We start from the raw sequence: 24,163 nt of genomic DNA on the forward strand, positions 1-24,163 counted from the left end.
GGTTGTAGGTTCGAATCTCGGGTAGGGCGAAAATATTTAATAATTTATATTTAATAAGTTGAGCGTATGTGTAATATCTAAGTGTGTAGTGTGATTATATCTTTATAATGCGAATAAAAGTCACCTCTCCTGACCTTGAAGCTATAACATACTATCTCCAACTACGATCTAGAGTAAAGAAAAATAAAAATTTTGCTTCTTAATCCTGATTTTGAATCGCAAACAACGTGATAGTTTTTTTTCATATTATGTATTTATCAATATTAATTTTAATAAAACATTATATAATTGTGATCAAAACATAATACAACTAATAATTATTATTAGCAACCATAAATAATGTTATGCTACTTAAATGAAAAATCATAAAAAAAAATATATATGACCATAGTGGGATTCGATCCCGAATCGCTAGGTGTTTTTAAATATAATATTACTATTATTATTATATATTACATTATTATTATTGCGGGCCTGGTTTGATGGTAACTATGTCAGAATGGGACAAAACTCCTATAATTACGATAAAAACAGACCTGCGCCTATAGAGCAACCAAGAGCAGCAGGTATGTTTTAATCGTAAAAATTTTCTGAAATGACTTGCTAAAAAATACGATGAAAACAGACCTGAAATTTCAACTCGGGTTGTGAGTAAAACCGGGCTTCGATGAATAATTACTTTTCCGCTTCTAGATAGTGTTCAATTATCGGGTAGAAAAACTCAATTTTGAATAGCTTTTAAATAAACACTGAAAAAAATAATCGCTAGCTGCTAACGATTAAAAATCGCTAGCTGCTAAAGAAAACAATCGCTAGCAGCTAGCGATTATTTTTTTCAGTGAAGAAGAGTAAAAAATAAAACAAAAGGAATCAGTTTTTATTCTTTCCGTATTTGTTTTGTTTTTGGCCCAGGTTTACTCTAAATTGCAGGGTAAATTTTATCAAAAACTTCTTACCGTGCAGCGTCATAGTGCTGCTCTGCGTGTAATTTATTACCACCTTCGACACCCCCATGGAAAAAATTTATATGTTGAATATATTAAAAATATATTTCTACATATAAATCATATATAAACGTAATATAACAAAAATATATGTCAAATATACTGAAAATATAAGCGAATATATGCTACATATAAAAAAAATATAAATAGAATATATATGGAATATATAACTTTTGGCCGATTTTCGTATATATAAAATATATGTTCAATATAATGAAGTTATATGTATAATATATTTTGTATGGATAATCATAAAGGCAGTAAAAGTTCAAAGAAATATATACAAAATATATTGGCTTTATATTTAAAATATAATTGATAGAATATATTGTGAATATATGTAAAATATATTTAGTTTATAAGGAAAATATAATAATTAAATATAACCAAAATATATGTGACGTACATTTTAATTATATTAAAAATATAAGTAGGTACTTCTAAAAGAAATATATGCAGATTATAGTAGGTGCATATATAAAATGTGAAGAATGATATATAAACTAAATATATTAAAAATATATACAAAATATAAGCCGAACATATGATTGAAATGTATAAAGAATATATTCCGAGAAAAATGATTCCAAAATGACTAGGCGGACCTATGATGGAGTTTTCTTTGGAAAATTTGGGCCTGAAAAGTTAGGAGAGGTATCCTGCAGGGGTGCCTAGAAAAACCGGTCCAAATTAATTTGTCACACGGGTTTTTGTAGGAGTTTATTTTTAGGAGAAATTTAACCTAAAAGAAATAATTGAGGTCAGCAGCGGAGGTTTCTGAGAGTAAAACTCCAAAATGACCGTGAAGACCGTCATTAAAGTCTTCGTAACAAAAATTTGGGCCTGAAAAATATAGGAGTAGTAACTTGCCAGGGTGCCTTCAAAAAAAGTTCCAAAAGTGTCATAGGAGACTTTGTGGGAGTCTTTCTAGACAAATTTTAGGCCTGGAAAAAATATGACTGATTACCTGGCTCCTATGAAAATTTTCGACTTTTTTGTCCAGGCACTTTTGTTGGTTACCATCCCTATTTTTTTCAGGCACAAATTTCTTCTAGAAAAACTCCTACAAAAACCCGTGACAAATTTGGATCGGTTTTTCTAGGCACCCCTGCAGGATACCTCTCCTAACTTTTCAGGCCCAAATTTTTCAAAGAAGACTCCATCATAGGTCCCCCTAGTCATTTTGGAATCACTTTTCTCGAAATACATTCTTTATACATTTCAATCATATGTTTGGCTTATATTTTGTATATATTTTCAATATATTTAGTTTATACATCATTCTTTATATTTTATATATACACCTACTATAATCTGCATATATAATTTTTTTTAGAAGTACCTTGCTTATAAAATCCGATAGATTCTTATAGCTGTATGTATAAGACCCTATACTTAACTATAGCACTTCTCATAGAACTCATTCATTCCTATAAAATCTCTATGGGAATTTATGAGAACCTATTGGATCCTATGAGATTTTCTAAACAGGGTACCTACTTATATTTTTAATATAATTCAAATATACGTCACATATATTTTGGTTATATTTAATTATTATATTTTCCTTATAAACTAAATATATTTTACATATATTCACAATATATTCTATCAATTATATTTTAAATATAAAGCCAATATATTTTGTATATATTTCTTTGAACTTTTACTGCCTTTATGATTATCCATACAAAATATATTATACATATAACTTCATTATATTGAACATATATTTTATATATACGAAAATCGGCCAAAAGTTATATATTCCATATATATTCTATTTATATTTTTTTTATATGTAGCATATATTCGCTTATATTTTCAGTATATTTGACATATATTTTTGTTATATTACGTTTTTATATGATTTATATGTAGAAATATATTTTTAATATATTCAACATATAAATTTTTTCCATGGGGGCAGACGCTCGATATCAATAAGACACCATATAAAAATAATAATAATAATACATTATGTAGAGTAAGATCCTTAGATAAATATTATATCATTGATTGAGAGGTTGTAGGATCAAAATAACAACTGAAGACTGTTTAGTATTTCGCGACATTTCGTGTCTTTATTAACACTTCTTCAGGCGTTCTATAAAGAAATACAAACATATCTTACTACCGATTATCATATAGATTTAATAAATCCATTAAATCTTACACAGTAATCAGAAATCATTTAATTCTCAATATAACATACCATAATATGTGCTCTTGATGTAGTAAAACCTTATATTAATTACTCGTCGTATTTAATTTGTATAAAAATTACAGTAAGTTACAGTTCGATGGTGAATTATATATATCAATATATATCAGTTATATACATATACATATATATCAGTTCGATGGTGAATTATAATATATCATTTTAGAATGGGCTTACAAAATTACAAGACAACAGTAGTTGATAATAAAAATATGATAAAAACCCAAGCTATCGCGTGTTTACACCATCTTAGTTACAAGATCACTATACGTGTGTGAGTACACACATACAAGTTAAGCCTATAACACCGAAGGCTCCCTCTATCTTCACAAACACGCTTACCGGTTACCAACCATAGTTCATTTAAATTCAAATTAAATTTTGTCAGAACCGTTCAGAAATTAAAACTTCTGTACCAAAATACTTAGTAACATAATAATAACTAAGAAATGAATCTAACTTTTTTCAAGTACATTAATTTCGGACATTTCTATGATTAAATCTCTTAGAGTAATTTCTTGTTTTAAAACTATCTAGTAGACCATTATATAAGTGATTCAAATTATTAGCCCAAGTAAAAACCGAATTCCGCCGCACCACCGCTGCGCGGTTTTTTAAGCGCCGCATCGCCGCTGCATTACAGCCGTGACAATTATGATTATTTTACAAGTGCCGCATCACCGCCGTGACAAGTAAAGAAATTTCTATTCGCCGCACCACCGCCGCACCGCAGCTGTGATATTCTGTTGTAAATTATTTTTTATTTTATATAATGTATAAACTTAGTAGTCACTGTCGGTAGCGTACCTAGTCGTTAAAGCGTCGGTCTTTCGTTCGTAAGGTCCCGGGTTCGAATCATACTAAATCGTGTGTAGTCCGTTGATAATTCTAGCGTTTTTTCCCTAAATTCAAAATTTCTACTCGGTTAGAAATTAAATTGATTACAAATCTGATTGATTCTTACACCATCAAAATGATTGAGCAAAAAAAAAAAATACACAAATTGAGTAAGTATTCTGTTTCAATTTAGTTGGAATTTCTATACATGGCTATGTATATATTGGAAATTTTATTATATGGCCATATATAATTCACTTTTACCGGACAGTTAAATTTCTCTCACCATAAACCGGGTAAATTAATTATTTAATCATAAGATATTCTGGCATATATATGCCATTTTTTTGTGAAATCGGGGCTATACTCAGGCATTGGTGCGGTGGTGGTGCGGCGGTCGATGAAAGTTTATAATTTTTTCGTAAAAAATAATAATTTCATTTTTACTCGAGAGTATCAGTCTTTATATTAACTGTATTACTTAAATAAATGTATATCATCTCGCTTAAATCCCATTTTAGTTTGTTAGACTAATAATAATAATAATAATAATAATAATAATAATAATAATAATAATAATAATAATAATAATAATAATAATAATAATAATAATAATAATAATAATAATAATAATAATAATAATAATAATAATAATAATAATAATAATAATAATAATAATAATAATAATAATAATAATAATAATAATAATAATAATACATATTGGAATTTAAATATTTATCTATTAAAGAATTACAATATACGTCACTACTGCTTTATACTGGAGTATATACCTCAATTTGAACGTAAATTGAAAACCGATAGGTCAATATTTGTCCTGACGAAAGCAAAGATTTCATGATTATATTAAAGTAAAGTTTGATGTTTGACCGATATCGTACGTAAAAGATAAAAATAAGTAAAGTAATATAAAATATCAAATATCTTACGGCTGATGGATCAAGAGATAGAGATTTGAGGGGCTTAAAGCTATATAGTAAAAGGGATTTGTGGTGAAATTACTTACCTGCTGCTATTGACCGACGTGTTGCTTCTACTACGCCGAGAGATAATGGAATCTCCACGATTTACAACACCTTTATGCGTAATACTGAATGCCCTGAGCCTGTATAAATCATCACCAGCACGTGGGTTATATGCTTTTTCTGGTAAACTATGTACGCGAGGTCGAATATGATCCGGAACTATAAGCATAAAAATTATTTGATAATTAAATTCATGTTCATCTTATCTTATACTCATCGGATAATATAAATTTATATTCTTTATTAATTTATTTAATGCAATCATATGATTAAAGATATAAAAATATATCATTTTTTATTATATCCTTATATTGAAGTTAATTGACTTTGAACCATTTGTGAAACAAAGCTTCTCACTCCATAACTGGCCAACTTTACGGTAGTAGTTTTAGGTCAACCACGGTCAAGAGTAAATTGCCCAGAGTAATTGCATACTTAATCAATGCTGTAATTTTACCACTTTTTACCTAATTTATTTAACGGAAATGCACAACACAATTATCGAAATAAAGTATATCACATAAATTGCTTACTCAATACAAGGAAATAAAAATGATGGCTCTTCCAACCACAATATTCTAGTGAAACAATGTAGTACGGGTACTACATACACGGTAAGAAATATTTTGCGGATATCACTATGCCAGTATGGGCGTGAACGCCACACTGTATGGTGTCGAAGATTTTTATAGGTTATAAAATTGTATGCATGGATGATTCAACGATTGCGGGAATAGTAAAATTGGCAATAGTTGTCGCAGACGCTGCAATGTCAGTATGGCCGTCAGGCCCATACTGTGTTGCCGTATCCACATTGCTTCTGGCCGATAAACCTAGTCTAACGACATCTATATAGTTTTGGTGGTAATACGATAGTATACATTGATTGACACGCCACAAATTATGGCGGGAAAAACTAGTAGCATTGTGCCCTTGGCATTGTAGTACGGGTCTCAGGACCATGCTGTTTCGCCGTGCCTGCTGTGCATACGTGGGAGCATAACAATAGCTCCAGCACTATACAGTATAGTAAATAACGCCATACTTCTGGGACTCGTTACAATACTGGCTTGGAATATTTCACATACTATTTTAGTCTCTGTCTTGAGACTAGACCAGCATGGTGTTGAACGCCCTACATTTCTTACCATGTACATAAATAACACTGGCAACTTAATTTTTAGTAAGCATTGGTGACAGTAGTTGACATTACTACATGTGTGGTTGAGGTTATTTAAAGTTGGTGGTGGCATTTCTTTACTTCAATTCGTGATAACCTCAATTACAGCTTCTGTAGTAGCAGCTATAATTGTTTTATGTGATCCCGGGAAATAATGATCAGATCTGATCAGACATGAAAAATGACCGGGAATGATCAGACCTGATCAGGTCCATTCATGTCTGATCAAGTCTTTTCATGTCTGATCAGGTATGTTCATGTCTGTTCATGCTTATCCGAGTATAATAATTATAATTATGTATAACGATATATGTATAATTATGTATCATTACTTCTATAAATAAAAATAAACTATCGGGGGTGAACAGGAATCGAACCGTGGACCTCGCACTCGATAGATTGACCTCTTACCCATTTTCCTAAGAGATTGACTTGAAAAGTAAGTTTCGTACGAACTTTAAGTAATGTAAATTTCATACATGGTCTTATAGCTTATCGATTCTTAGTCAACAAAACTTTATATCTAATTTATAAATTATCAATTATTGATATATAGAATTATATATAAATACATGAAATCACAAAAACGGTTGTATAAAATTATTCGAGTGATTCGTTTTGAAAGATTATTTTTTGTTTTTTCCTCTTTAAAATTCAAAATTACTATAAAATAAAAAAATGGAAGTAGTGATAAGCATCAGAACGTAGTAATGGGTATATTACATTATTCAATTAATAAAATTATTTGGGCCACTATTGAAAACCTACTATAGGGTAAATTCATCTATAATTATCGCTATGTAACTAAGTTTTTTAAATTTAATCCATTATATCACGCTAGATCCATCATAAACAGGCATGGACATGCATGATCAGACGTGAACGTATTAAACGTTTCAGACATGATCATGTCTGTTTATGCTTAGTCAGACATGAACGGGTATGGTCATGCATGTTCAGGCCTGAAGTATTGAACGCTTTAGACATGTTCATGCAAGAACAGGCATGACCATGAATAATCAGGCCTGGACGCATTTTACGCTTCAGACATAATCATGCATGAACAGGCAAGCTTATATATGACATCAGACATGAACAGAAAAATTCGGAGAGTTGCGGATTATCTGAGCCTTGCCGTGTATTGTACTCTGACGTCATTCGGAAAGCATTTTGTTAAGATGAACATTTGGCTGTGTGTGTTGGAAGAATAGAAGAAAATCTGATTTTAAATTGTCAAATATGAAAAAACAATAACAACAATAAACTACAATTGTGTCACTTAAATTTAATAAAAATTGAAGAACAAAAATTTTTGGCTCAAATGATAAAAACTTGGTGAGTAATAAAAACTTTCTACTATAATTGATTAAAATAATATGACCATGATTTCAGTTAACAAATAATCAATCTTCATTATAAATGAACCTTTCAATTATAAATCGAACAAAAAGGACGGGTCCTAGAACGTTTGGGAAACTCTATTATCTCTGCTCATCAGTATTCACCACGTTAAAATCGGATCTGGTGATGGTTAGTTCAACGGGAGCTCTTAGTATGTACCTCCTTTACCAACGATTCTATAATAAAATGAGATGAAATGTATGTGAAGCTTCTTTTCTGAACAACTAATTTGATGAAGACGGCATAAAAATATATACAATTTACACAATAGTATACATTAAAATTAATGTATGAAAAGCGACACGTGCGCGCTTGAGCACGACACATAAATTTTGATTTTTATTGTTTTACATGACAAAAGCCTCAAAAATAATGTGGGATAATCGTCAGTAGACAGAATAAAAAAAAATTAATCGATCGACACACAGAGAAGATGTCATCGACTTTACTTCGAGATGCCCAGACACATCCTTCTGTGAATGTTCTAGGACAAAAAACTTTATACTTTCAATATTTTATACTGTTTTAGATTTATTTTACTCGAAACATTAACTCCGGTGTATACATAATTGTGCGTGAGGGATAAAAATCACGGATAAAGCTTACGACCTAAAAAAAAAAAAAAAATGAAACATAAAAAGAATACTAAAGTTTTTATGAGATCAATATTTCAATTGTATCCAAGTCAAGCCAAAACTAAGAATTTCAAGTATAATTTTTTTCATTGTGAAAATATTCCTGTTAAATTTACATTAAATTTATGATTATTGCTTATTACGACAGACGATCTACATCCTGTATCCTCTGTGTTCAGAATCGTTTTCCACCTACGATTTGTACAGACTTGCTAGTGCATGTGAATAGTAGAATACATAGATGTCCAGCCGTAGGCTTTCGTTGGACCCCACACATTCTCTCGAGTAATATAGATAACATAGATACTATATATATTCTCGGTTCAATGTAAACATCCACTGCAAATATCTGCACTCAGACCTTTCAAACTCTGCTCTTGGTATATATAGATGATACATGCCAAAGGCTCTATGAGGTCTGACGAGCCCGCCAATCCTTAGCCTTGTAAGTGTGTAGACACATTTAGAGTCGATAGGACTGATAATTGTAATTATGGTTAACAAAATATAACATAAAAGTATACGTTAATATGGTACAATTTATCTATGCTGAGCGTGATTGTCGAAATAAACTAAAGAATAAAAAAAAAAAGACTGATGTAATTTTTGTCGTTCGTATAGTCTCTAGAGCATATTGCTGCGTTCTAACTTATAAATTTATTCTTGCTATTTAATATATTCTACACGGAAAGAAAATTATGGGTACACAGAAAAAACAGTTAACTTGGTTCAAGAAAAATATTGCCTTCTGAATTTTCTATCTTGATTCAATAAAAGTAAAACACTTGATTCAAAAACTTTTTTTTGGTTCAAGACAGTAAATTCTCTTGCTCCAAAAATGTATTCGCTCTCCGACGGGTTGACGTGTTAATTCTTTTTTTTTTTTTTTTTTTTTTTTTTGAACCTGAAACGTAATTTTTCGTGTTTTTTTTTCCGAGCAAAATTATTCAAGACTTGAATTTCAAGTAAACTTTAATATTGAATGTAAAAGCCATGATGTATTATAGGATATACTACAGTACAATTCAAAATGGTACTTGTAGTTCTGTCAAATGACAGAAGAGTACTCGAACAAAATCGTAATGAAATTTGGAATATAACACTTCTGAAATAAATGTCTTACCAGGGACACTACATGTCGTAGGCACGATCTCATGGCGAGCACCGAACTACTCCCGCTGCTGCTGTCTAGCACCGGTGACTTTCCCCTTCTCCATATCGATCTTTTCTCCCAAGAAATTTTTTTTCTTGGTTAAAGCAAATTTTGTTTTCTTGGTCGGAGAATACAAAAATACTTGCGTAAAAAGAATAGTACTTGTTCCGAGAAACTTTATTTTCTTTAACCAGAAAAATGCAATAATGCTACAAAAAAATTATTTATCTATTTATTTTATTTTACGCCTATCGGCATTATACAACAAAAATATAATCATTTTAAATTAATTTAAAAAAGAATAACATATTGCGCCATATTGCCTGTATAAGTATTATCACAGACAACCTAATAGAATCAGAGAGTACATAAAATTATGTATCTTGCTCCAAAAAAAATATCTCTTACTTTAAGAAATATAAACTCTTGAAATAAGTGAAAATTTTTTGATTTAAGCGTAAAAATATGTTGACGTGAGAAATAGTATATTACTCTACAAGGGCAGAAAGTTGGAGATTCCTGCACTGTGCGTCATGATGCCCAAGGCGAAGCCGAGGGCATCAGACGCGCAGTTCAGGGCTCTCCAACTTTCTGTCCGTGTAGTGTATACTATTTTTCTTTATACCCGGACGAAAGTACGTTGACAAATCAAAGATGTATAAATTATATAACCACGTTTTAGCACGTATTGATGCCTGTCCCGACATTTGCGGCACGAGCGAAGCGAGTGCTGCTGGTCGGGGGGCAGGCATCAAATATATCTACAAAAAAATGATCATTACACATTGTTAAAAGAAATAATTATAATTATGATCCTTTCGGTAACAGACAGTTAATAATTTTCGGATTTTACTTTTTTTTTTTTTAAATCCATTACAAAAAAATAAAAACTAAAAATATGCACTTGTAGAAAATTTTAAAAAACTGTGGGCATAATTTTTTAATTTATAATTTATCGTTTAAAAAAAAATCAAAAAATTAGTAGACATCGGCTGATTTCAGTATCATAAATAATTTCTAATTTTTTTCTAATTACTAAATTTATTAAAAATAATTTTTTGTGTTTTTATTAATCTTTAGTAAATTTTACTTTTCCAAAAACACAGACATATAAAATTTCAAATTAATTTTAGACAAGTTTTGAGGTTATAAATATGCGCGAGAGTGTCAGCAAATCTCCTCGAAGTGACGGTAGTATACGTATAACCGGGTGCCAGTGTGCACGAAAAACTCTTTTGTCCCGCTGTTACTTTCTTTCCGCCCGCTGTTATAGATGGCGCGCGAGTAATCCCAGCACAGCAGAAATGTTAGACTTTCTGCCGTAAACTCGAGGCCGAAAGTACGTACTTTCGTCCGAGTATGAAGAAAAAAAATTCTGATTCAAGATAAAAATCTGAAGATAATTGTTTACTTGGGGCAAGTAAATTTTTATTCCCATAGTGGTATAGGAATAGTTCCTCTAGCAATATGGGAACCAATCCCATAATATTATGGGAACCATTCCCATAATGGTATGGGAACTGTTCCCATACTATTATGAGAACTATTCCCATAATGGTATGGAAACTATTCCTATAATATTATGGGAACTTTTCCCATAATGTTATGGGAACCGTTCCCATAACATCATAAAATTTTTTATTGCAAAATAGTGTAAAAATTCTCCTCATAATATAGATAGATTCAAATGAAGCTTGTTCGACGCTAAATTTGTTAAAAAAAAAAAAATTTGTTAAAAATTTGAATGCTTTTGCCGAATACAAATTTTTTTTCAATGTTTGAGTTTTTGTTTTTATATTCGATAATATTTCTGTGTATTGTAAAAGTGATTACCACACTTTTCTTGAAATTAATTTTTTCATGATAGTATGGGAACCATTCGCATAATATTATAGGAATGGTTCCTACAATAGTATGGGAACTATTCCCATAATATTATGGGAATGATTCCCATTATGGTATAGTTACTATTCTTTTACCATTATGGGAACCATTCCTATAATGTTATGGAAATGGTTCCTATAATTTATGGGAATGGTTCCTATAATTTATAGGAATAGTTCCTATATATTATGGAAATGATTTCCATAATATTATAGAAAGTATTCCTATAAATTACAGGGACCATTCTTATAATTAGAGGAACCATTCCTATAGTGTTATGGGTATTATTCCCATAATTATAGGATCTATTCCTATAATTATGGGAAACATTCCTATAATTATAGGAACTGCTCTCATAATTCATGGTCGTAATTCCTATGATGGTATAGGAAAAAATTTCACAAAATTATGGGAACACTTTCCATAATTTTCTTTTTGTGTACGATCGCTATGCGAAAAAAAATTTTTTTTTCTGAGTATTCGTTTAGCCAAACAACACATGCCTTGATTCAACCGATAAAATTTAATACGAGAAATTCTATGAAATTAATAATCTCATATATGTAGCTAAGTTCTAATGGGCCAAAGAAGTTTAAGATTTCCAACGTAGGGAAAAGTAAGGACCCTTTGCACGGTTTTCACATTTTCCTTTTATTTGGATCGATTGTTTTATTTCTTGCAAATAATCTACAGCAAAGTTTCCAAAATTTTTGAAAGTTGTTTAGTTATTTGAATTTAAAAGTAAGTAATTAAAATTGACCAGAATACGATTTCTTGGAACAAATTGACATTGAAATGCAAGTACCCAAAGAGCTTTCAGGAATTTTGCAAACTTTGTAGGAATCAAGTTGTAGAAAATGAAATGATCTTCTACAAACTTCCTATGATATTTTGCGATAAGTCTGATAGTTTCGCCGTAAGTCAAATTATGCTAAAATTTACTATGAATCCAACTTTGATAAGAAACCCTTTTTGTAGAGCGTTTAGTTTCCATCAAAAATGTTTACTGATTTTACCGATACGACTCCTATATATAAATATATAACATATATTGTAACGGGTTTGTCACTACTAAGGATGTACCAGAAGGATGTCCGAGTACACATACAAATGGCAACCTTGTTCAATTATTATTAAGTTGGGCGCCAGGTAATTGTCAAATCACCAATAAAAGAATCTCACAAAACGGCTAAGGGTATCGGATCGGGGAAATGTCAGGCACTTAAGATTACAATTAGATGATTAGAATTATCGTCTATTGAACATGAATAAAACGTTGATCAGTATCACAAATAAAAATAATCGGTTTACAAAACGAAATATTATTGCGGTCTCGGCTCAAGACTTGATATAAACAAAAACTCAATTGCCCATATAGGAAGAAACAATAGGCCCAAGCTTGGCCGAGGCTTGGCGCAAGACTTATTAACTCTGGGGAAAGCTTGAAATCCAAGCTTGGCCCAAGTCTGTCTAAGCAAATGATAACACCCAGCCAAGCTTGAATGACAGTGTTGTGCCAAGACTGCATCTTAGTATTGGCCCAATAACCAATGCCAGTATTGTGCCAAGATTGCATCTAAGTATTGGCCCAATATCGAGAGCCAGTATTGTGCCAAGATTGTTGCTAAATAAGCACCTATGCTTATTAAATAAATTAAAAAAAAAAAATATTAGTAGACAAGTGCGTGATGGTAACATATGGAAATAAATTTGTACACAGAGAAATCAGGTGGATCGATGAAACTAATTTTTTTTTTGCATTTGCTGGGTCTCGAACCTGGTCCTTCATGACTGCTAGGCAAGCGTCTTATCCACTAGGCTGTTACGCTATTCACAGAAGCCAGGGGTTTTTAGGTACCATTTGTTATTTAGACTGGTAAACCAAGGCTTGTCACTTTGGCATAAATATTCCTTTTTCAACGTGGACACTCAACAAGAACGGATTTTATAAAACTCCTATTCGAAATGGAATTCGAGCAATTCACCGAATCCTCTATTGTCATTTACCAAACGCGCTTCTCTGCTTGGCTACTACCAGACGTAGCAACCGTGCCATAGCAAGATAAAAATTACTGATGAACTAAGAAAATCGACGGTGTAAGTTTCATTTTCTTAAATCGACACTGATGGGGCTTTGCGAGAACGTAAGAAATGAAAATTTTCACGTTTTTCGGACAATAAGTGAGCTACAGACTTAAAATTTGAAATCAAAATTACCTACTATACGGGGGAGGGGGGCGGAGGTTGCAGGGGCGTGATTAATAAAAAAATTTACGGTTTTTCGGCTAAAAGACTTACAAACGTGAAATTTCAAATGAATATTACTCAGGATACCAGAATATCGATGAGTTTTTTTTTCGGAAATTTACTCTGAGAAACGTTGGAGAGAATGTTTTGAATCGAAATTCCTTTGTTTATAAACCAAGAGACCTGTAAACTCGAAATTTTAAACAAAATATTTGCTTCGAGAAGAGAAAATGAATGGCGTAAATTTCTCAGAAAGTTAATATTTATTGGGATTCGTGGGGGCGTAAAAAATGAAAATTTTCAGGTTTTTGGTTTTGGCATATTAAAATTTGACTCAATATTACGTTATCATCAGCTGCAACTATATGTTATATAAAAATATGTGAAAGACTAAGAACATTTAGGAATGTTCAACTGGTAAACGCTCGAATATTAATATCAATAATAAAAAAAAATATACAGTCATCTAAAATTACAAAATGCCCAGCGAAGCAGGCGAGTACCAGCTAGGATATATATATATACATATATATGTTAGCTTGATCAGTTTTATACGTTCCCTTTTATGACAACATGATCTATAGCAATAAATATTCGTATGACTGCACAGTTCATTTGTAAGATTCCAATCTTCTTTTTCTTTATTTACAATATGCATTGATATAAAAGAGAAAAATTTTATACACTCTTCATCTTTTTTTACGTCATTTATTTTTACTATGATTATTATTGATGTCCTCCCTCTTCCTCTTTTATTTACTACCTGCAAAGAAAGTCGAAGATTTTCGAAAAATTCGGAAAGTTATTGTTTTTACCCTGACATTAGAAAATCAAGTTACCGTGAGATGACGACGTTTTGAGTTCCTATAGTTATTCTGACGTTTTTAGAGGTGTGTGAATGTGTGAGTGCAAAAGTGAACTTCTTATATCTTTTCAGTAAATTATTCCTCAGAAGACTATTAAAGGTGTATAACATTATTTTAATATTAATAGTTATTATTATGATCAATTATTGATATAAAAGTAAATTCTCGCTCAGTAGTTTTTGTCATCATGCTACCTTGTGTTCACAAATTAATTCAACTCAGTGTAATTTATTATAAACTTAATAAATTCAACTCAACTCACCCGCGTCGAAATATTAGACGTAAGTTGAACGTTCTTAACGTTTCAAACGTAAATTGAACGTTCTTAACGTTTTAAACGTAAAGTGAACGTTTTTAACGTTTTGAAAGTAAATTGAACGATTGTTTTGTATTTTGGTTCATAAAAAATTGGTAATTTCATGAGTTATAATTTTAGTTTAATGATAACATTAATTAATTTATTTCAATATTTGTAATCACAATTTTCATAACCTTGATATCATAATATGTGAAAAAATATAATAGTCTTAAAGATAGAAGTATGAAACTGAAAAAAATTTTTTTTTAAAATACGAATTTTTTATTTAAGAGCCAGAAAGGCGGACAACAAAATTTTAGGGAATTGACGTGATTATAATCCAGGAGTACGAAATCGATAAAAAAAATTTTTTGGTATGCTCATGTTTTCTTATTGTAAGTCTAAATAGGTTTTAGTTACGTTTTCGATTTATGATACTTCAATCTACGTTTTGAATAAGTTGAAAGCTGTCAAATTGAGTTTTTAATGTCCAAAACGTTCAGTTTACGTCTAATATTTCAACTCGGGCAGTGATCAATAATTTTAAAGCTGAATAAAGTCGATATGTATGCGTTTAGTGATCATAATAACAATTAATAAATTAATCAAGTGTACAGTATTAAACTTTCGCCAACTGGCATCCCATTATTTTCAGCTACACTATGACCTATTTATAACCCTATTACTACCCAGGGGCGAGCACTTACTAGCCGTTCCACTCTGTCCTATAACCCTGAGGGCTTCACAGTAATTTGGGTTTTCTACCAATATTTTACCTGTGCGCTCTCTGTAATTTTAGGCAATGCTACGAACCGCCCAAAATAACTATCCTGAATATCGGGTGCTGCCATCAGCTGCTCAGCCATCCTTCAACCTCATCTATCTATTCATTTATTAATAATATGGAGAATATCGGCAGCGATCGCAACGAACATGTTTTAAATCTTGAAAATTAATAAATTAATAATTAACATAATAATCGACGACCAGAGCTCACAGAAAATCTATCGACACTCATATGAGGCTGAACTTGGACATTATGAACAACACAAATAATTTAATAATACTGAGAAATTTCTAGATGTAACATTTCTAATAATTTTTAGCGCTAGAGGCTGGATTCCGATTTAAGAGAAATGATGGATCGCTTAAAAATCGACCGTATTTCTAGTGTCAATCTTCCATCTCCGAGTTACTCTAAACTTAGATTTGTCTTCAATAATCAGAGCGTCTAAAAGCTCGGAAAGAAGAAAATTCATTAGGGACTGAACAAGGGGATAATAGCTTGTTCAAAACTGAATAGTGACAAGTCAAGCAAACGCATTTTAGGGAAATTTTATAACTGATACCACGGGGGGCTTTTCCAAGTTCACTTCAACCAGAGTCTCTTTATTTCCTGAGATGGTAGTAGTGCTTGGTCCAAGAGAGGTATGGACTCATGGTGGCTGTGGTTAGATATCACGCGCAATGAGGATTTTTTATTATACCTCTAGTGAACGTCCACCTTAGTCGTCAATCAATTATATTTTTCCGCTAAGAATGTCTTCTTGGGTGGGGGGAGACCCCGCAATGTGTGTTGCCCAAAATGGCGCGAAAACGGCCTTCCGTAGAATGGAAGTGGACTTCGGTCCCGTTACATTAATTGTCAATCTACCATGTTTTTTACTAGTAATCAACCATATTTCTATCAGCAATCAGCCATATTCTACTGGTAATCTACCATACTTTCATTGACAATTGACCGCGGTTACTTACTATTTCAGGTAGCGATCGATATTCGTTTTACTCTGTTTGTACGGTGAACCTACTAAATGTATAATAGTTTCAACGAATTTTATAAAATAATTGGAAAAATATTAAATTGCGATGGTAAAATTAAAAAATTCCAATTCTATCCTGTACATACTCTAATGGATTGAGTATATCACTTGGGCGGATCATTAAAGTTTTTTATTGATGAAAAACACCCGATGACTACTGAATTTGAACCCACATCCCTTCGATTCTGTCATTACTGCTATTATCCACTGTGCTAACCCGCATATACATGATCGTATAAGAATAGATAGTATGTTGATAAAGATACCAATGAATAACTGAAGAAATCAGAAGCCCGGGATGTCATGATTGACGATTATTTATATTCTTGGGCAGAAATATAATTTAACCTTACTATAAAATCATATTATAAATTTTAAAGATTTAACTCAAGCTCTGGTTGGTGATGGTTTCGCCGTGCCAGGCGAAATATTCTTGTGGTTGAGGATCTCGCTATGTCAAATGAGACACAGTAGGTAGCTGAAGTACGTTGTTGATTCTAGCTTGGCAGGGCCAAGCAACTGCTGGCGTGATCAGACGGTCATGGAAATGGCTCAGGATCTTGAGTCTTAGGCTGAAGACTCACATTGCTCGTTTGGATGCCGACCTCGGTATATTGATTAGAACAAAGAGATAAGTTAGTTTCAGGGTTTTGATTACTTGCAATGAGAGGTAAGAGTGATTTGCTATGATAGTTGACGAGTCACAAGACACTATCCTGGTTGCATGATGCGTAAGATCAGCCCAGAAGGGCCTTGCGACAGACTGGAAAAGCAGGTCAACTACGAAATAGCCAGACAGCACAGTAGAAGCAATCTTTTCAGGCATGATCAATAGGAAAGATCACCACAGTGACGAGAGCAATGTGAGGTAAATGCACTGTAACAACCGGCGGGTCACGAGGTGGATCCCGGTCGCCGAGAACCAGGGATCATACCAGCAAGGCCTCGTAAGGTCAGTCACCACAGCGCGATCGATCAGAAGTTGGAAGCGCTGTTGCCTGCTAGGGCATCTGACGAATCACAAGGTGGGGCCCCGGTCGCAGGCTAACCGGGACCAGACTTAGGATGACCTTGTGACGAACTGCGAGAGGTCAGATGTGGATTAGCCAGACGAGAATGCAGTAGGGATCTCTAGAAACTTCTCATCTAGCCGATCCACCATAACCACTGACGGGTCACCAAGGCGATGTCCCGGTCGCGGAGAACCAGGGACCGTTCTGGGTAAGGTCTTGGTGAAAACTGGAGGTAGGTCAGCCATTATGATGCGGTTAGTAAGGAGAGAATACCCGAAAGGATTCTTCAGAGTAGATATGGTTCGCTATAACCACTGACGAATCACAAGGCAGTATCCCGGTCGCAGAGAACCAGGGATCATGCTAGGAAGGCCTTGTGAGAACAGTTAAAGGTCAATCATTTTAGCGCGACCCAGTTAGAGTGTCAGAGTGTTAACAAGATGCAAGAGAGACTAGTAATCAAATCTGTATAGATACCGGTAACCCAGGTTATGATTTACTCAGACCTGAGTCTTATGATCAGGAGCTAGTAGCCTGAGACAAGCCGAACTGGATACCATGATTATACTAGAGCGGAATTGCGCGATGCAGTTTGCTGATGATCGAGAACTGTTTCTTGCTCAGGGTACAGTGTACTTGATTCTTGATTATTGCTTGAAGATAGAGAAAGATTACACAAGTATTGTCGCTGTGTTATCGACAGCAACTGGATGATCAGGAGTCATGCTGGGCTGTTGTCGTGGTAGACACCATTTGATAGCTGAGCAGAAGTATTGCGCAAAGGCGGTTGATAACGCCCGACGTGATTGCTATTGCGGAGATAGCTTTTTGCCGTAGATAAGTACTGATAAAATGTTGTAAAACTAAATATTAATTAAAACTGAACTATCGCTGATTTCACTGTATTAGGTAAAGAATAGTTGAACAGGATCAGAGATACTCGATGTGCTTGGTATAAAAGGTCAGAGACGACTGACTATTTTTGCCTGGGATTTCGGGTCCTCGGTTTATACAAAAAACTGAAAGGAACAGCCGAGACTCTTCGAGAACTTTCTACATACATATGGGTTAAGTCTGAAAGAATGTGATGAGTAAATTGGTGATGCCAGTTTACATATTTCGAATGAGATATCCTCATCCTCCTCTCAGCAACTGAATAATCAAAGAAACGATATTATCTCAGACACCGAAGATGATTATGAGATTCAGGCCGTTAGCTGGCTTCTTACACTCGTTCAGATACCAGATAATGCTTCCAATATTACTACTCAATTAAATTAACGAAATCAATATGATATTGATGACATTACCGCAAGTAATTCTAAAGAATCTAACGCCGATCCTCAAGAAAATCATCTAGCATCTGCTATTGAAGATGAGAATATTGAACCTCAAAGACGTACTCGTCGAAAGAAAAACAACCTCATGAGTGGGTGAGAAATAAGCATAAAGCTAATTGCAGTTATGGACTCGAATATACTGAAGTAAAAAGAACTATACAGCCCTCTTAAAAAATGCCATCTTTATGCCAGTGTAGGATGAACTGCAAATTCAGTGTAAATGAAAATAAACGAGAAATGATGTTGAGCGAATTTTGAAAGTTAGGTGACATTAATCCACGACGTAAGCTAATTGGCAAATTGCTAATTGTAGAAATTAATGAAAACAATAACTCTAGACGCCAGAAAATAAATTTAGGTTGTTAGTTAATAATTATAAGGCATTAATTATTTATCAGCAACCTACAGTAGCTATGTAATACTAAATTAAAGTATAAAATCCTAGTTCAATTACAATAGCAGCACCACTCTTACTCATATATATTATTAATTTAATTTAATTCTTTGCAGGAACAAAATAACGTATAGATTAAAAGTCAATAATGAATACGTAACAGTATGCAAACGTTTTATTTTGAAAACTTTAAACATTTCCGAAAAAAGGTTTGAGTTACGTTATCGAAAGGAAAGTGTAGTGTGACCGGATTTTTGTCGACTGATCATCGAGGCCAAGATCAGCCACCAAATAAATTGTCACAGAATGATATTCAAAATATTCGTTACCATCTATCTTTGTTACCGAAGGTACCGGCACACTCGTGCCGAAGAGATTATTTAAAAATATATTTGGAAGGTTTTAATACAAAACGATCAGTTTATAACTTGTATATCTTATGCCATCAAAAATGGATCTCACCAGGTACCAAACACAACATATTACAAACAATGAGAAGAACTAAAAATCGGTTTCCATCAACCACGCAAAGACCAGTGTTGGTGTGCTAGATTTTGTAAATTAACAGATGACGACAAAGCGGACAAACAAAGTGAATATGATTTAGATATCAAACGAAAGAATGTTGCTAGACATCAGAAAAAAACTCGAAACAAAAGCATCTATAACATCAACTACTACAACGGCAGCTGCTTTCAACATGAAGGCTATTTTAACGTTAGAAAAAATGATAGTAAGTTGAGTAAGTTCTATTCTGTTCAAAAAATATTTCAATACTTGAAATTTCTTAATTGTTTTACCGTGAAAAAAAATAGTACTTCCGTTCAAAAAGATTTTTCGATGTAAAAACATATATTTTCGATAATGATTAAAAGTATATATTCTTGCCTCAAGATCATTTAATTGATTGAAATAACTTTTCTTTAGTTGAAATGAAGCTATTCTATTGTTTACCTCTGATCATAAAAATAAATATTGCCGTTTTCCTATCAAAAAATTAATAAATGAAATGATTAATTTTAACGAATTTCTTGAGCCAAGAAATTCTTATTTAGATAGAGAAATTCCTCTCTAGGCATAATTTTTTTCTTTCTTATTAATGTATATGTGTGAATTTTATTCAAGGACACTGTTATGTTTGGCTTGAATACAATGAAGGAAAAGGCTCGACAAAAATCTCCGCATGATTAACAAAATTTATCAAAGATGAAGTCCCGACTGGAGTGTAGGTATTGAAGTTCTATGCTGAGATCTGTACCGATAAGTTTATTAAAAGATTTAACTGTGGTATTCACCACTTGATACACCAATTGCTTATTAATTATAGAGTTAATTTCTCTATTTAGTTAATTAGTTAACTATATTAGTTTATCAATATGCTAGTACACGAAATAATTTTTGTTTTACAGTAACAAAAAGAGTAAAAAAGCATGACAGTGCATGCTGAATAAAAGATTAGTATTACATATACGATAAAAGAGAATACATATTATATATAATATATATTCATTTATGTACAAATTCTTTTGTTAAGACTCCGACAGCGTATGTTCTTTAAAGAATTTCGTTTTCTTGAAGTCATATTTTATGGAAATCACATTGAATTCACAGACTTCATTTCTTATTGAAATAATGAATTTCTAATAGACCCTTAATCTTCTCTACAATCAGGTAAATAAAAAAAAATTTTGCTAACCTCAAGAGGCGTGGTTGTAAGACAGATCACCGACTACAATTCTGGCAATTACAGGGTCATCTTAACCCGGTGTCGAGGTCTTGACCCCCAAGCAAGCGGTATATCCGACGGTCCGCAAGTCGCGTCCGAAGAAGTGCTGCTAGGTACACGTATAGTATTCGTAGTTCCACGTGTTGTCGATCGTATTAACGAGGCGGTTGTACCGATACTTGAGGCTCAGAATATCCCAGCTCCAGGAAGTCCCAAAGAGGGTCCATTGGATTCTATCGCCGAGGCACCAGCAGATCGCCCACCAGCCTACTGGACAGGAATCACCGACGGCTGGGAATTGACCGCGATCAACCTACCAACGGTAAAATAACCCCCGGGAGGGACCATTCCATTCCGTGACCCTAGGTACGGGTATTTTTCCGAGGAGCACTTCCGGTGGACAGGAAGTGACGACTATCTGCCACTGGGAACGAAAAGGCTAGAGAGGAGGGGAATAGTTTGGGGTGACCTATGGGGCCCTTAAAGGTAGGTGTCTAAAATCCAAAAAACCAGTGAAAAGAAAATTAAAACGAGCTTAGAAGTCGGCGCACCAAAGGAAGTTATTGGTTTCGGTCCGATTTTAGAAAATCGAATTTCTTACAGATCTTGGCGTTTCGACGTTCTAGGGAGTTATTCTGACCAATTTCAAGATGATATCCAAGTATATGTATGTGTGTACACGGAGAGAAATATCAAGGAAATATGCCTATGCAGCATAGTAATTATTACATTACTCTATAGTTTGTATAAGCAGTCACAAAAAAGCGGCGTGACACAAACTATAGAGTAATGTAATAATTACTATGCTGCATAGGCATATTTACTTGACATTTCTTTCCGTGTATGTACGTCCGTTTGTTCTTTTTTTTATGTACATGATGTTAACGAAATGAATATTCATTAACAATTTCTTAAAACATATCTAAATTTTATTAGCGTTTTATGAAAATAGTTATAGTGTATATTTAAACATTTTCAAATGAAAATGATAATAAAAAATATACTTGATAAATAGTACACAACGCATATTTCGCATACTCTTGATGTTACCGAGTAATTAAAATTTATAGAAGTTTGGACTTTGTTACCGAATGGAAATAAAAAAAGTACACAATGATGGCAAAAGAAAAGTATAACAAAAAATTTTCCTGCTCCTGCGCCGATTCTGTTAGTCCAAGCGTTTGAAGTACTTGAGAATGCAAAAATAAAGCAATACAATTTTACTTCAGAGTATGTTTTATTCGCCCCATATACCGAATAAAAAATTAGTGAGACCTGAATCGAAATTTAACTTCGCCTTAAGTATATACACATATTTGTGTACACAACAAAAAAAAAAGAAAAGCTACCATTAATGTTGAAATGCCTATTAAAAGTTTATACTTCCATACGAAATCTACCTGAAAATAATTCTGGGGTCTTTCTTTTCTTAAGGTACTCTATAGAAAAAGTAATTATCAAAGTAATGATAAGTTATCTGTACAGTGAAAAATAAATAAATTAACTTTATATTTATTTTGTACACGGTAAGAAATGTAGGGCGTTCAACACCATGCTGGTCTAGTCTCAAGACAGAGACTAAAATAGTATGTGCAATATTCCAAGGCAGTATTGTAACGAGTCCCAGAAGTATGGCGTTATTTACTGTACTGTATAGTACTGGAGCTATTGTATTGCTCACACGTATGCATAGCAGGCATGGCGAAACAGCATGGCCCTGAGACCCATACTACAATGCCGAGGGCACAAGGCTTCTAGTTTTTCCCGCCATAATTTCTGGCATGTCAATCAATGTATACTATCGTATTACCACCAAAACTATATAGATGTCGTTAGACTAGGTTTATCGGCCAGAAGCAATGAGGATAAGGCAACGCAGTATGGGCCTGACGGCCATACTGACATTGCGGCGTCCGCGACAACTATTGCCAATGTTACTATTCCCGCAATGGTTGAATCATCTATGCATACAATTTTATAACCTATAAAAATCTTCGATACCATACAGTACAGCGTTCACGCCCATACACGGAAAAAAATAAATAGTAAATGAAACATGATGCAGTCTTGGTAAATAAACATGATAAAATCATGTTGCATCCACATGATTTGTCATATTTTGGCTACATGATAATCATGTTGCGGTAGCATGAGAAAATCATATGGCAGCAACATGATTTTCATGTAGCCTTCATAGCATAAAATTAAGCTGCAACAACTAAATATTTATGCTTCAGAAAAATTATTTATTATCAAGCAACTAGATTTTTATAATTTATAATATTGCAGATGAAAATTAGAGTTTCCAAACCAGTTCGGGCTATCTATATTTTTCTCAATTTATCTATAAATTGTCTTATTGAGGTTATTTGCATGTTTGCATGTTAAGGTTTCCACTATATTTAAATGGTAGTAGAGTTCGGTATGAAAATAATAATTTAATTACTTTTATCACAAACCAAAGTTATTGGCCTTAAAAATTGTATATAATTTGAATAAACAAAGATATCGTTCACAATTTGTATAATTCGATGTTTTACTCTTATTTTCATCTGCAATATTATAAATCATAAAAATCTAGTTGCTTGATAATAAATAATTTTTCTGAAGCATAAATATTTAGTTGTTGCAGCTTAATTTTATGCTATTAAGGCTACATTAAAATCATGTTGCTGCCACATGTTTTTTCTCATGCTACTGCAACACGATTGTCATGTAGCCGAAACATGACAAATTATGTGGATGCAACATGATTTCATCATGTTTATTTACCAAGACTGCATCATGTTGCATTTACTATTTATTTTTTTCCGTGTACTGGCATAGCGATACACGCAAAATATTTCTTACCGTGTATGAAATTTAATTTAATTTACCTGGCAACTCAAGAAAATTTGAAGTTCTCCTCTGTCGACCTCGTGGATGAGCGCTAAAATTTAGAGGTCCAATATCTTCATTGCTGATATTTGAGATATTTGAAGCTTGACTATCTCGAGAACCTCGTCTTGATGCTAGATAAGCTGTAATGTATATAAACAAACATTACATAGGTATTGATTAGTTTATATTTAATCAGTACAGCTGAAATGCTACTATTT

General features: G+C 32.9%; 1 protein-coding gene across 3 annotated transcripts in view; it reads right to left on the bottom strand.

Annotated features, from left to right (window-relative positions):
* LOC130668130 (uncharacterized) overlaps window positions 1-24,163 on the bottom strand; it is a 93,239-nt gene that overhangs the window by 32,193 nt on the left and 36,883 nt on the right. For all 3 annotated transcript variants that reach the window (XM_057470243.1, XM_057470241.1, XM_057470242.1), the window contains 2 exons: window positions 23,942-24,085; window positions 5,090-5,267 (listed from right to left, as the gene is read on the bottom strand). In XM_057470243.1, coding sequence (XP_057326226.1) covers window positions 5,090-5,267; window positions 23,942-24,085 — 322 coding nt within the window. The remainder of the gene's footprint in view (window positions 1-5,089; window positions 5,268-23,941; window positions 24,086-24,163) is intronic.

This window comes from Microplitis mediator, chromosome 5 (assembly GCF_029852145.1).
Source record: "Microplitis mediator isolate UGA2020A chromosome 5, iyMicMedi2.1, whole genome shotgun sequence".
NCBI lineage: Eukaryota > Metazoa > Arthropoda > Insecta > Hymenoptera > Braconidae > Microplitis > Microplitis mediator.